A 16,500-nucleotide genomic window follows, 5' to 3' on the forward strand; every position below is an offset into this window, starting at 1 on the left:
CCATCGCGCTCTTTAAGATCAATAAATTCAAGGCTTTTGGTCATACCTAGGATATCCAGATCAACCAAAGGAGGGAGAGCATTTTCACATTTGGCTCCAAAACTCTGGAATAGCCTTCCTGATACTGTTCGTTGCTCGGACTCGCTCTCCCAGTTTAAAACTAGATTAAAGACGCATCTTTTCAGCCAGGCATTCATATAATATTGTTAATCTCACAGTTTAAAACTACAATCCGGCCTCTAGTTCATAAATGCCAGAGGAGAACTGGCCCCCGACTGAGCCTGGGTTCTCCCAAGTTTTTTTTTTCTCCATTAGGTCACCTGATGGAGTTTTAGGACACCATTAGGCCGCTTGATGGAGTTTTTTCGGTTCCTTGCCACTGTTGCCTTTGGCTTGCTCAGTTGGGGATATTTTGGGGATATTTAATTTTATTCTATCAATCAATAAATTCCACTAGAAACAAACTTTGTTGTATTATTTTATTTTAATACTGTGAAGCTGCTTTGATACAATCTGTATTGTGAAAAGCGCTATACAAATATACTTGATTTGATTTGATTTGATTTGATTTGAATACCATTCCCAGAGAGTTTGAAACTTTTTCAAATTGTGAGGAATTACACAGAAAGCAAGTAAAGAGCACTCCTTTTATTATCACTGAAGCTGTTGGTCAGTTCAGTATGATACTATAGAAGAACAATGGCATATTTAATAAGAGTAGAATATTACAATTTTCCCTATAAAAATTAGGTTGCTGTTTAAAGTTAATTTTATCTGCATCTCAACTCAAGCTCAGTGCTTTAGTGTCAAATATGTATTTCCAAGAAAATAAACATGTACCGTAATAATATTAGCACCTATGCAAAACAATAGTAATTTTATTAACAAATCAGGTGCTGACACCACCATCTGTAGAACTTAGTTGCACTGCTTTCAAATGTTAGTCTAGAGCCCTGGCCTCCAGGAACAGGGTTGGAAAAGGGTTTTTGGCGCTCGTTAATGTGGCGTGACCTATGCCTGTAGTGCCTTAGCCAAGTGAAGCGGCAGTGTGGAGCACACATGAACCGAACATCTCTTCCGCTTTACCAGTTTATTTTAAAGCACGAAATAAACATGAATGAACATCAGAAGGTATGTTACAGTACAACTTGTAGTTACAAAATTTTAAAAGTGTTAAAAAATGGGGCCAGATTAAACTGTGTGAGGTTGGGAGTGTTTAAATATAATGTATAACAGTATACATGTAACAGTAATACATGTAATAATGATCTGTTCTATTTGCAGCGCGTTTCTGTATTAAGTTGAGTTGTGAACTTTTGCAGCGTGATTCTGTACTTGGTTGTGTTGTGAACTTTTGCAGCGCGTTTCTGTATTTTTATTTTTTTTAATTTTTTATTTATTTTTTTGACAGGGACAATGCAAGCAAACATAGTGTCAAAGCAAGCTTTGGTTGTGTTGTGAGTATTTGGAGCACACGTGTGTTGTGAAACTGATGAAGATGTTTTCTGAATTTGCGGGTGTTTTTCTATTTGCATGTGTTTTCTTCAGTTGCAGTGCGTTGAGCTCTCTCAGCCACCGTATGGCTAAAACAACATTTACACAAATTAAAACTCTAATGCACATAAAACTATTATAATATATAGAGCAGGGTAAAACATGTGGGGCCTGTCATAAATCTGTGGCCCTGGATTGTTCTGGAATATTCTGTTAACTATACTGAAAATAAATGAGAGAACACTATATTTTAGACCTAAATGGCAGATTCGAGATTGGTCTATAATTAACCAGTTATCCTGGGTCAAGCGGCTTTTTTAAATAAGGGGCGTAGTAACTACCAGCAGGATTTTGTGACGTGTCCTAAAGAAAGCAAAGAGTTATGAATATTGAGAAAAGGTTCTGAGATCACAGGTCAGACCTCTTTCAGTAGCTTAGTGGGTATAGGACCTAACATACCTGTTGTTTGTTTTGATGCTTTAAATGTTTGGATGTCTGTTTGTGCCACAAAACTGGGTTTAACTTGTATTTGTGTCTTTATGCCTTAGACCTGATGGCACTGAAAGTGGAGCGTCAAGAACTAAATGAAATGGAAGAGAAAGATCAGTATGGGAAACGTGATGGTTTCATAACTGGAGAAAAATCTGCTTGTTCACAGACTGAAAATACTTCCTTACAAAAAAGAGCTCATAAGACTGGAACTAGAAGTTATTTCACCTGCCAACCTGAAAAGAGTTTCACTCTAAAAGGACACCTTAAAGTCCACATGAGACTTCACACTGGAGAGAAGCCATTCAGATGTGATCAGTGTGGAAAGTGTTTCCCAGGCATGAATTGCCTCAATAGACACGTAAAAATTCACACTGGAGAGAAGCCTTTCATCTGCCAACAGTGTGGAAAGAGTTTTACCGAAAAAGGACATCTTAAAGTCCACATGAAAATTCACACTGGAGAGAAGCCTTACACCTGCCAACAGTGTGGAAAGAGTTTTACCGAAAAAGGACATCTTAAAGGCCACATGAGAATTCACACTGGAGAGAAGCCTTATATCTGCAAATTGTGTGGAAAGAGCTTCACTGAAAAAGGACATCTTAAAGTCCACATCAAAATTCACACTGGAGAGAAGCCTTACACATGCCAACAATGTGGAAAGAGTTTCACTCAAAAAGGAAGTCTTACAGCCCACATGAGAATTCACAATGGAGAAAAGCCTTTCACCTGCAAACTGTGTGGAAAGAGCGTCTCAACAGAACTAAACCTTAAGTATCACATGAACATTCACACCGGAGAGAAGCCGTTCATATGTGATCAGTGTGGAAAGAGTTTTAAATGTAAATTAACCCTTAATTACCACTTAAGAATTCACTCAAGAGAAAACTTTTTGTATTGTTTTGTATGTCATCAGTGTGGAAAGAGTTTCTCAGACATGAACTGCCTTAACAGGCATGTAAAAATTCACTCTGGAGTGAAGTCTTTCACCTGCCAACAGTGTGGTAATAGTTTCACTGAAAAAAGACGCCTTAAAGTCCACATGAGAATTCACACTGGAGAGAAGCCTTACACCTGCTCTCAGTGCGGCATGAAATTCATATATAAACTAACACTAGATTCCCACATGAGAGTTCACACTGGAGAGAGCCCTTACACCTGCAAACTGTGTGGGAAGAGCTTCTCACGAAGAGGAAATCTCAATTATCACATGAGAACTCACACGGGAGAAAAGCCATTCACATGTGGTCAGTGTGGAAAGAGTTTCACCCGTAAACTAACCCTTAATTGCCACTTGAGAATTCACTCAAGAGAGAACTGTTTTATATGTCATCAGTGTGGAAAAAGTTTCCCAGACATTAACTGCCTTAATAGGCACATAAAAATGCACTCTGGAGAGAAATCTTTTACCTGCCAACAGTGTGGAAAGAGTTTCAGTCTAAAAGGACACCTTGAAGTCCACATGAGACTTCACACTGGAAAGAAGCCTCACACCTGCAAACTGTGTGGAAAGAGCTTCTCACGAAAAGGAAATCTTAAGTCTCACATAAGAAGTCACACTGGAGAGAAGCCTTTCTCATGTGATCAGTGTGGAAAGAGTTTCACACGTAAACTAACCCTTAATTGCCACATGAGAATTCACTCAAGAGAGGAATATGTCAACAATGTAGAAAAAGTTTAAGTCTAAAAGGACGCATTAAAGTTCATATGAAAATTCATCCTGAAGAGAAGCCTTTGACATGTCTTTATCAGATAAATAGATAATCATCTAAAAAGGTGACTCCCACAACACTGCACTCTGACATGTTCATCGCAATTCGTTATTTGTCCATGTCCACTTATATAAGCATCCTTCATCTCTATACTTTGCCTTGATGCTCTTTCTTTTCCTTTGGCATGTACGTATGAATGCCTGTGGACACGCCTGACAGTTTTCTTTCCTATTGTTTCAAATATTGAGCAGTTGCGGTAGACGTCCTCTAATTTCCGTTGTATAGCAGCCTCACTTCATATATTGATTTTTTAAAAAAAACATTTATTATCTTTTATTGGAAAAGCATATTGAATTTTACATATTGTTTGACATATGAAGTACATTACGTTGCTTTACCATTTTTAACTTTCTAATACAGGAACTACAGAACTCAAGTGCGGGTTAAAGCCTTTTTACTTGCTGCCAATAAGATGTATAGAAGTTTCTTGTCCTTCTAGTCCAGTTTATCTGATGATATATTACTGAGATATAAGGTATCAAAAGCAAATGGAAAAACAAATGCAAAAATATTCTGTATATGCTCATGAATGCTCATGGGTGATGAAAAATCTCATTATACTTTTCCAACAAAATTCACGCCATACATTAGATCCAGTTGTAACCCATTGTATCTCGCATATATGTTCCCAACATTCCTCTGTGATTATCAAATTACCCTCTTTTTCCCACTTCTCTTTAACATAATGAGTGTTGTCTTTTTTACACCGCAGGATGCTGTTGTATAACCTAGATATAATTTTATTGTGTGCTCCTGAATTTGTAGCTAATGATATAAATGTACCCACAAATCCTAAGTTGTTTAAATTCACTTTCAGTTCCTGATTAAAATAGTGCCTGATCTGAAGATACCTAAAGAAGTCAGCAGAGTCTAGTCCATGTTTTCTTTGCAAGGATTCAAAAGATTGGAGTGCCCCCTTGTGGACAAATGAGTAATAATCAGTCAATCCTTTTATAATCCAATTCTTAAATCTATCATCATGCTGATTCGGGGTAAAATCTGAATCGTATGCACACCATTTTAGGATTTTTGAAGTGTCTTCCAAACCACAAATCTCAATGGCTTCATTCCAAGCTGCTATCATTACATGAGAAATGGGTTTGTCTGATAAATGAATCTTATTCTGCAGTTTGATGTCTGCTAATAAAGCTTCAACTGGAATTGCTTCAATAGTTGTCCCCTCAACATCCTTCCATCCTGCGGTGTAATATGAAGAACATAAACATATTAATGGTCTTAACTGTGCAGCACAATAATATTCTCGTAGACAAGGGAGACCACGACCTCCTTTATCTTTCTTCAATTGTAAGGTTTTATACTTAACTCTGGATTTTTTCCCTTTCCAAATATATTTTGACAGCATTCTATCCCATTCTTCAAATTGTTTTTGAGGTATGAATATTGGTAAACACTGGAATAAGTAGAGCATTCGGGGGAGAATATTTAATCTTATTGAATCAATCCTAGAATGTAAGTCCAAAAAAGGAATGGTATTCCATCTTTGTATATCCGATTTTATTGCTATATTCAGAGGGCCATAATTAGCTTCAAACATTTTAGTGAAGTCTCGGTGCAATACCACCCCTAAATATCTGATACTGTCTGCCTCCCATTTCCATTTATAACTATCCTTGACTTCTTCTGGAGGGGCATAGTTCAGAGTTAATACCTGTGTTTTATTTACATTAACCTTGTACCCTGAAAAAGAGCCATAGTCTAGTAGTAGTTTAATGATTTTAGGAACAACCTGCGTGGGGTAAGATATAGTTAATAGTAAATCATCAGCAAAAAGTGCCAATTTTTGCTCCCCTCCTACTGTTCTTACTCCAGTTATATCCTTTCTCTGCCTGATCCACTGGCTTAAAGGTTCGATAAACAATTACAGATTTATCAAAACTGAATTTTTCAAGCACCTTATATAAAAAGGACCACCTCACTGAATCAAATGCTTTTTCGGCGTCCAAACTCAAAACTAAGGTCTCTAATTTTTGCTTATCCACCCGCCTCATTATGTGTAAAACCCTCCTAATGTTGTCTTGAGTCTGTCTGTGTTTGATGAAACCTGTCTGATCCTTATGTATTAATCCTGGTAAAATTGTTTCTAATCTTCTTGACATGATAGAGGTGAACAACTTGTAGTCTATATTCAGAACACTAATTGGGCGATAGTTACTACACTGCAATCTATCCTTTCCTTCTTTTGGGATGATAGAAATTATTGCTTCCCTCCATGAGGGTGGGACTATCTTATTTGCCATCACCCAATTAAATGTATTCAGCAACGTTGGGACCAAAAAAACTTGCATTATTTTGTACCATTCCGGACCGAATCCATCTGCCCCTGCCATCTTCCCTCCCTTCTTTTCTTTTAATTGCTAATTGGATTTCTTCTTTAGTTATTGTGGATAATAACTTTTTATTTTGTTCCTCTGTCACTGTTGGTAACTCAAGTTCAGACAAAAAGATATTGATGTCCTGGTTGTTGTCTATATGAGGTTGAGAATATAATGTCTTATAATAATCCAGAAAGCATTGTTGAATTTTTCCCTGTTCAATTTCTATTTGATCATTTAGGGGATTCTTAATTTTGTGAATGGATCTCTCTGCTTGCTGTTTCCTAAGCTTATACGAAAGAAGTTTCAGTGATTTCCCCCCTACCTCATAGTACTGTTGCTTTATAAACATGAGTTTTTTCTGTACGTCTATTGTGTTCAAATCATCTATTTCTTTTTTCAATTTTATTATATCTGATTTAATATTACCATTATGAGACCTTGAGTGTTGGCGTTGCAGATCTAACAACTTATCTTCTAAGTGCCGGAGTTTTTGCTGACCTACTTTTTTCAGGTGGGAGGAAATACCAATTATTTTCCCCCTAATCACTGCCTTAAGTGCATCCCATACTATTCCCGGTGACACCTCGTCCTTATCGTTATATATTCAAAATACTCTATTTCTTTCTTCAAACGCTCTTTAATATCAGGGTAATTAAGAATGTTAGTGTTCAACCTCCATAAGGTAGATCTATTCTTTCTGTTCAGACAGATATTAGCATAAACTGGGTTGTGATCTGATATAGTACAGGGACCTATTTCACAATTTTTTAACCTAAAGAGATCATTTCTGAACATGAAGATATAGTCTAACCTTAAATAGACATTGTGTGCGCATGAATAGTGGGTATATTCCCTATCCGTTGAATGGCAATCTCTCCACACATCAACTAATCCTAATTCGTCCATAAGGTGTACCATTTTTTCTCCAATATTTCTCGCATCACCTTTCCCGTTCGAAGAATCCAATTTAGCATTAAATGTGAGGTTAAGATCACCACCGCATAGTAAAATTCCCTGACTCCTTGTTGTTGTTAATTCTAGGATCTGTTTATACAAGGACCAATTGTTTCCTGGGGGAATATACACGTTTAAGAGACTCAGAATAATACCATCAATCTTACCAGTTACCATTATATATCTACCCTCCTTATCTTTATATTCTGATAAATATTCATAATTTAGAGCGCCGTGCACCAGGATCGCCACACCTCTTCGCCTTCCCGAACTGTGAGAAGAATAGAAAACATGTTTAAAACCAAGCTTGTTAAATTTTTCATGCTCGCTATCAGACAGATGTGTTTCCTGCATAAAAACAATCTGAGCTTTATCTCTTTTGAATTTAGATAGGGCTTTCCACCTTTTTACCGGATTATGTAAGCCATTAATGTTGATTGATACCATTTTCACTGATCTGCTATTCATCTAAATTATAAGACGAGTACACACATTTTAATAGGCTCTTGTAAACATTGAACATGAAACACGTGAACAAATAGAATAAAAAAATAAAAAAATAAAACTGAAGTAGTTCTAACTTCCAAGGTGAAGTGGACCCTGCTTCGCCTTTAAAGGCAACTTCTTCATCAGTCAGTGGAGGAGGCCCTTAATGGCTAAGGCCTCACAGAGAAGAACACCCTCCAAAAACCTTACTTATCCACTTATTACACACCATTAAACTAAGTAATAGCTACAATAGTTACTAACAACAAAGTGGGTAAACCTCAATTTCCCGAAGGCGCAGGTGAGGTCCTCTTGAAGGCTCTGAGTTTTTCTTTGTAAACGGGGTCTCGCCTCTTGTTCGTTGCGCTGCTCCCCGCTCCTCTACCAACTCTGGTCCAGGTCAGCTGCTTCAGTTGCTCCAATGCTGTTTCTGGCGATCCGATGACCTTCACCGCATAGCCTCTCCTGGACATATCTGCAGTAGCTTCCACCACTGTGTTGTAAATTTTAGTTTCATCAGTGTATTTCACCTTCAGCCTAGCTGGAAAGAGAGTCTGAAAGGGGATCTGCTGCTCTTTCAGAATCTTGCGCACCTCTGCATATTCTCTTCGTCTCTTTAGGATGAGAGGAGGATAGTCATGGTCTAAACTTACTTGTTTGCCATTCCATGTGAATCCTTTTTTCTGCCATGCCTTTACGGAGCAAAAGTTCTTTGGTCTTAAAGCTGAGGAATTTCACAATAATCGAGCGCCCGTTCGATGCATATGTCAAGCTCATCTTGGGACAGCCCCAAACCGTCACGCAGCAGCTTCTCCACAAAATCACTCATTGTTGGGGAGTCCTGCTCTGCTGTCTCGGGTACACCATAGATGCAGACGTTTTCCCTTCTCGTACGGCTCTCCAAGTCCATTAATTTATCCTCCAACCTTATTTGTAACTTTATTATTTCCGTCATGGCATCCTCCATGTTCTGAATCCTCTCCTCCGCCTTCTCAATCCGCCCTTCAGCCTCGTCCATTCTCGCACTCATCTTAGACATTTCTTCCTTAATTTCTCCCAAACTTACACTGTTTTCTTGGCGAAAGTCCCTCAATTCCTGAAGTACCACGTCTATGCTGGCCATATCGTTTCACCGAGCAGTAGCAGTCCACCAGTGTGCAGCCTCGTGTCGAGCAGTGAATCACATTAACGTTAGCAGGGAAGCTAGCGCTATTTTCCCAGGTTTAAGCACCCACTATGTTGCTCCATCGATGCGTTGGTTTAGGTGTATTTCGCTTACCCCCTCACTTATCTACCTCCAGGCATTAAATTGCGTTGTCTTAACGGGGTAAAGTTTTAAATTTCATAGGTTTCCTTGGGAGCCCGTTCACAGTGCTGCCATCACGGTGACGTTCAAACCGGAAGTCATATTGATTTATTTTAATACCACTATGAAGGATCTATGGTGTAATTTGACTCTTTAAATGCAACCTGAACCTGAGCTTTGTCCTTTTATCTTTCATATTTTATTATATTTATTCATATATATATATATATTATTTTCCTTGATCTTACAATGTTTTGCTGTTGTTGTCTAATCTTATGTTTGTGTGGTCTTCACAAGTTAGAGATAAGAACAGCATTTTTTGTTAAATGAACACTCCTCAGTTTATTTGATTCCACACTTAAGTGTTAAAATTAACACTGAATCAGTTTCAAAGATAATGAGATAATTAAGTGATTAATTGAATGATGATTGACCAATTAGTGATGACACCTAATGTTAATAAGCAGAATCTCTGAAGGACAGTCACCATTTTATGTCACCATTATGGTGATCATTGTTCACTTTAGTTGGGCTGCTGTAACCAAGTTATTGCAGCAAGACAAACCAAGAGCAATTGTGATCAGATTTTTAGACTTTTAATAATTTTAATTATAGGTCTATAATTCATTGTAAAATCGACCTAAATGTTTTTAAATCATTTTCAATGAGGAGTAAGCTAATCTATCTGTCACAGTAAAATGACTCTTATTATGACACTGGACTGAGAACTTGCATGCATACATACACTTTTCATACTAACATCATAACATTATCTGTTTTTTGCGCAAAGTTTTAACATCAGTTAGATAACACAGATGTGTGTCACTGATTGTGTATTGTTAAGTGTTGGTCCTGTCCTCACCATGCCCTTTTTCTTTAGTTTAACATTTAGTGAGTCATTATTTTCACTATGTTGATTTATATATTGTGTTATGTTAAGTAGTGATGGCAATTTCAAAACACTGCTTCATGAAGCTTCGAAACATTTACAAATCATTTACAAGAGTCCAGGATTTCAGTAAACAAGGCTTCATTACGTCATAATGGTTTCGAAAACACTTCGAAATTTCAATGGTTCACCGCTGGGGGTGATGATCTGTCAACACATGAATCATGAGGAGTCACTGAGAACCAGTGACCAAGTGTCTGTGGGTTTTACCTGATCTCTGATCAGTTTTATACATTTGTAGACGTTTTAATTAGACATTAGTATAATTCAAATGAATAATGGTAGTTAATAGTCTCTTATTGGCCTGTTTAGCTGAGCCATTCATAGAACAAACAAAACAAATTCTGACAATTGATAAAAGAACATATAGACACTTGATAATCTTATTAGATAATTGCATTTGAAAGATTTTACTTTCAATAAAAAAATTGCAATTACAATAGATTTGTAAAAGGTGTTATGCATGTTTGGCCTGGGTTTTTGTTGCATTTACACTGTTCTGACCATTAGGGGTCACCGTGGAGACCTTTGGACAAACCTCAGTAACCTTCAAATGTTGCCAATTTGAATCTTGCGAGCACGAGGTCTTGCTTTCTCCCCGCCGTCACTCTCTCTAGCTGCGTCTACCTTGTTCAGTGAATGGCTGAGAGGAGCAGCAGCACGTTCATCTGTTGAGCTTACGGCTGCTAACAGACGTGAATGAGTAGTGTTTTTCCACGGACTTATCACTTAAATGCTTTTCTTTTGTTTTATATTTAAAGAATTTAGTTTGACCATTTTAATTTCCTTTCTTTTCTTGTGCTTAATACTTGTAATACTCATTATCACAGAGCTTTAGTTCATCCGGTTCCCGAACTCTCCCGGTTCCCGAACTCATAGACCTATAAAAAATGTAGTCATTCACTATATTATAGCTACTCGTTCTTGTCAGACGGAAAAAAAAGATAGGAAATGAGAACAGCTTTATTTGACATTATTATATTATATTAAATACAGTATGTGAGCATTAATTTAGAGAGAAAACACATTAGGCAGGCAGAACGCAAGTACGAAGCGATTACGTCATGAATATGCTAATTGACGTATGACGTCATTTAGCGACTTTTAGGGAAGGCATTAGCTACTTTCCTGTGAAAATAGTTGGCAACACTGCCTCTCAGAGCTGTCTGGAAGCTCGTAGAGTGAGTTGGTTTGTAGTTGTTGCTCTGTTTTGGGTCAATTTATTGGCATAGCCAAAAGTTTGTTTGCGTATTACTTTGAACAGTTTATTTTATTTTTGGTTGTTCTGTCTTTTTTTGGATTTTCACTGTAAATACCATTTGCACTCTATTGGAAAACCTTTATTTTTTTTCACTTATTGGAATATATATTGAACTTTTGATGTCATCATCACGTCACTTCATTTTCACGCCTCCATATGCCGGTACATTCAGAGCAGTGGTACTGCTACTGTTTGAAACATCTTTGGGGCCCTCTTTGTGGCAGTTGGCACACTCCTGACTCTTTTACACTATCTAATCTTAATTTTTATGAGGGAAAATAAATGTTCAAAAGTAAAAAACAATAATTTAGACTTTCATGAAGGCAGATAAACCTTAAATAAGGTTTTGATATATTAACATGGCATTTATATGGGCAAATAATGTGTGTCTGAAAAAAAAAAAAAACTCAGATGACGCAAAAATCTTCCTTTTGCGTCATCGGAGGCTTTTTTGGCCAGAGGCTAGAGACCACAGCCAGTAGTAGGAGCTCGTTCGGGGGTGGGATCTCACGATAAAACGGCGTCTTTTCAGTTTCGAGTCAACTAGTAGCCTAGTTGTATAATTTCTTCCGACACTGCCCTCTGTAACCGGTAGGCGTGGCTTGGGAGTGGCCTCGTAGGGCAGCAAAGCAAGTGCATTCTGGGAGTTGTTGTTTTTCATCCACATGAGCCAAAAATACATTTTCTGGCTTTTCTCAGTCTAGAAGGCACCAACTTCTAAAATAATTTCACATTTCTACTACATAAATGACCCCATTCAAATTTCCAGTGGTAAAATATCTCTTTAATAGAAAGAAACAAAGGACATTTACAAGTAAATAGTTATTTACAGCAAAGGCTTTTCTTCATTTCTCCTCTCCTGCAGCCACTCTTCCACAGTCTTTCCCTCTGCTGTGGCACAGAAGAAGAAGCTGCCCACCCTGGTGTGCCAAAACTCTTTTTTTCTGGGCTGCCCACATCAACTGCATGAGTAATCGTACATGTTGCTGTGGAGGGTGCAGCCCTTGCTTCTGAGCTAAAAAATCTTCTGCCTTCCTCCACAAAATTGTTTTGCTCAAGGATGTTCCTGTCGGTGGAGGAGAGAAGGCAGCTGGCGGTGGAGCAGACAGGGATGCCGATGGTGGAGCACAGATAGCGGGTGCTGATGCGGGGGGAGGATGTCACTGCCCACGTCGTATGGCCTGATCTGACAGGTCAGGGTTTACGACAAAGGGGAAAGGTGAAAGTGCTGATCCAGGTGCAGCGGGCACTGGTGTCTTGTGTTTGGCTACAAGAAGCAGAGTGTGAGACACCATGCTTATCTGAGGTAAGGGCACACTCAGAGCCAGCACATCTGCTTACAGCTTCTTCCTGTAGTTGTTGTACCTGTTTAAAATGGCACAATTAATAGGATGAACAGAATATGAGAATTGTAAAATTCCTTTTATAGCTGGCTTTAAAAAGAAACTACTTACCAGACAGAAAGTGTCCGTTGATTGACCTCAAACAGCTGAATCCTTGCCCGTCTCCTCAGTGCTGGACAGTTTCCCACCAGCCTCTGTATGGCCTGGTAGTCTTGTAGAATGGCAGCCCAGCGGTTCAATGAAACGCCCCACTTCACCTTCCCCGCTGGATGAATGAATGGATGAACCTCTCCCTAAAGGCCCTATCAGCTGAATGGGACTGTGAGGGAACTAGAAGAAAGAATGTTAGGAGATTTAAAGTTTTTTTTTTTTCTATTTTATTTACAACACAACATAATCCAAATATACATAAAGGTAAAAAGGCACATTATTAAGTACACTGATCTAAACTCCAGAGACTTGAACAGCCACACACCTTTGTGCCATTCCTGAAACAGTTCCTGTTCAACATACCTGTGGTTTCAAAGGTGTTTGCTTTTTCTTTTGCCACGAAAACTACCATTTTCATGTAGAATATCAGTCCAGTGTAGCTTGATGATGTTGGTACAGCGCTCTCAGAGAAAAACAGTTTGTAGAGACTTGAGTCAGCAGGACTCATCAGTGGCATCTGGTCCCTGTAAAAAAAAAAAAGTAAAAAAAATAACTGTGACCGAGGGATGGGTGATATATTATCGTTTGCGATATACCGGTAAAAATTCTCCTTACGATAAGAATTAGTCTGCCCGCGATAATAACGATAAAGCTTAGTTGATGACGTATTTCTGTTTGGGACCCATTCGCAAATTGTGTGCTGAGGCGGAGTTTGAGAGTTTACGCTCTCCATGAAGTGCACTATTTCAGTTAATTTCAGTGGACACACAGTAAACACTAGTGTGAGGCGCCATTGCTTTGCTGAGAGCGCTCATTGTTTCTCACATACACAAAAAAAGAGAATGTGAGTTTTCATTTATACATGGTTACCAAGTTTTAGTTCTATTTACTTAAGTTCTATCATTAAATAATGATTGATTATTTGCACTGTCTTGTAATTTTGTAACCTATCTGAAGACATGGTAGAAAATGTTACTTTTGCTTATTTTTTTGCCACTGTTTGCACCATGAGAGTATGAAAAAATAAAGAATCTGTCTTTACATTTCAAATTTGTAATTGATTTGAATTACTATTGTGTGTAATCAAGAGAGCAACTAGGTTTAAGGGAAAAAAAATCGAATTGTGATTTTTCTGGTTAAACATTTTTTTGGGGGAAAATGCAGTGCCCGGTTGCATAAAGCACCTTAAGTTTTTCCCTTAAGTATGATACTTAAGGGGCGATTTCCCCTTACCTAAGAGAATAACTTAAGGGTGTTGCATATAATCTCTTAAACGGTTCTCTTAGGTAAGGGAAACATTTAAGTGTTTCACGACAGCGATCCTGGATTCACGTTATAAAAGTCTGTTGTTGCCATAGATACGCAAAACACTAACATGCCGCGTCGCGTCTAGGACAACTCGAGGTATCGCACACCAGACGCGCACTTTCTCAGTTTATGGACAGCAATATTGTTATGTTTAAGGACATAATGGAATTAAGATAATGTATGTACGTTATGTTATGACTGTACTGTACAATTAAATATAATCGTTGCTAAGTCTGCAGTCACTTTACCTCAGAGTGTCCGTTAACTGAATGAATTGAGAATATCACCTGAAGATCCGATACACACTAATTGTACATTTATTGAATGGTAGCCGATTTAAGCACGTGGAAAACATATCCCACTACCGTCTGAAAACTCCCAGTTGCAAAAAAACGCAGTGCCATAAGCAGTTGTAACACCGCAGTTAAAGAGTGGTTGCGATGTGTGACATGGTCAAGGTATGCGATGTGTGACGATGTCAAATATTGCGCGTCGATCAAATCGGTATTCTTGCAACAATTTTTCATTGCTAAGATGGTCCAAAGGGTTCTCTCTATCCCTAAAAATTCTTCTTGGCACATAATGATCTTCAGCTGGTTCCATAAATTCAGCCATGTCGTCTTATTTTTGTCCGCGTTACTCTTAAGGTTACGATTTCCAAACCTTAAATTATACTTAGGGAAATGACCGTTAAGGGGTTTTATGCAACACTTAATGCTTTTTAAGGGATTACTTAAGTGAAAAAACAGCATTTAAGGGAAATTCTAAGTGTTTATGACGTTTTACTTAAAGAAACCCTTAAGTAACACTTAAGGGTTTTTTTCTGCAACACCCTTAGGTTTAAGGGAAACATAAGGGCGAACTTAAGGGCAAATTACACTTAAGGTGCTTTATGCAACCGGGCACAGGCACCTATATTAGAAAGGAACACTTCATTACACTAAAGAAAAATATATGGATTATCATATGTATTGTCTCCATCATGTTTAGTCGTATTGAGTTCAAGGACTTTTAGTTTGTTTTCATTCAGCACGTCTGTTTCTTTGTCTTTGTTTTCCCACCACTGATCAGTCACCATGGACACCTACACAATCACCACAACTGTTCGTTATTGTCTCATCATCACTGTGCATTTAAGTTCCTCGAGTTCTCATTCATTGTCCGATATTATTCGTGTTACATGTTTACACGCTGTCTCGCATGTTGGCTGTATATTTTGATCTAGTGACAGTAAATAAACCCTGTTATGTACATCATCTTCGTCTTTCGTGGATTTGAGCGTTACATGTATACTTCCGATGTTTTACATTTTTACCCAAAATAGGGTGGTGTGAGCATTATTAAAGCACTATAAACACATGCAATGTATGTTTCATTCATACTGGAAGCCGGAGGGTGCCCTAACGCAGAAAGTTAAAATATACCTCACATAAGTAGACATGACTTTCCAGGAAATCCCTAATATGTACAAAGGCATCCAGCTATAAAAAAAAGAGATAGAAACACTTTGACTTATAAATATATGTATGAAGACAATAAACACATGACTGTGACAATATATGTGAGGCAAGCAGGACGAGGCAGAGAGCTGTGGGAACAAACGGGCCCCAGTGGCTCTACATTTGAGCAGATATCCACAAACATGGTATTTGACAGTAAACACTGGTCTAAACATTCTAATATTCATCATGTTAGTGTAAACTCTCATATTACTTTTATATCATGTTGTATTTTATATTTTAGAGTAGGGCTGGGTAAAAAATATAGATTTCTCGATTTTAATCAATTCTCATTTTTACGAACCAATATCGATTCTTAAATCCCAAGAATCAATTAGTCATCCTGTTTTCAGTTGATGAATGAATGAAACATTGTAGTGCACATTCCATCCAATAAATCGCAATAATCTTTGTGCTTTGTTACTATTGATATGAAACAAAGTCTCAGATTTCAAATTACGTCTATTTTCTTATGAAATTCAAAAACATAAATACCGTTTTGGTGCTGTGGCGTGAGATCGCTCTGGCGCAGCTCAGCTCAAGAGCAGCAGCAGCGCGGAGCGCACATGATCTTCTCTTCCGCCTTAATAATACCAGTTACAGAGCAAAATAAACATCTGAAAGTGTGTTAAAAGATAGACTACAACTTATCGAAATCCGTATCATGTCACATGGAATCGCTCAATCAGTGTTTCAACCGTGGAAAGACGTTAGTAAACAATGTCATGTAACGTCACATTTACCTCAGAAAAACCGTATCCAGTGACCATAAACTTGTTAGTCAGCTAGAAAAATTATTAGTATTTTGCTAAATATATGCACCATATTACATATCATTATAATTTTTTATGTTCTTCAATATTTAATACGTTTGAATAAATCTGGCAAAATTTTATGACAGCCTCCATTTAAATGTTTATATTTCATATAACTTTATTATTATAAAAATAAATAAAAGTGTAATTTAAGTGTTTGTATACAAATCAGTTAATTTTTACCTTCAATATTATAGTAGGCTAATGAAGCCTAGTAAGCTACAACTGACTCCCATAGTTTACAGCATTAGTTAAGAGATTTAGAAACAATTATTTTCCTTGAGAAAATTTGCCATGTATTGTACCTGATATCCAAAATAATCAATATTGAATCGGAA

At 37.7% G+C, this 16,500-nt stretch overlaps 1 protein-coding gene across 1 annotated transcript in view; it reads left to right on the top strand.

Moving 5' to 3' along the window:
• The window catches only part of LOC311082127 (uncharacterized protein), a gene marked incomplete at its 3' end in the record, with an annotated part of 57,485 nt that extends 53,821 nt beyond the window's left edge, over positions 1 to 3,664 (top strand). Inside the window, exon 3 of the mRNA XM_084112869.1 lies at positions 2,043 to 3,664. Coding sequence (XP_083968995.1) covers positions 2,043 to 3,664 — 1,622 coding nt within the window. The remainder of the gene's footprint in view (positions 1 to 2,042) is intronic.
• Positions 3,665 to 16,500: the final 12,836 nt, after the last annotated feature.

Source organism: Abramis brama (genome assembly GCF_963993115.1).
Source record: "Abramis brama genome assembly, chromosome: 4".
In the NCBI taxonomy this organism is placed as follows: Eukaryota; Metazoa; Chordata; class Actinopteri; order Cypriniformes; family Leuciscidae; genus Abramis; species Abramis brama.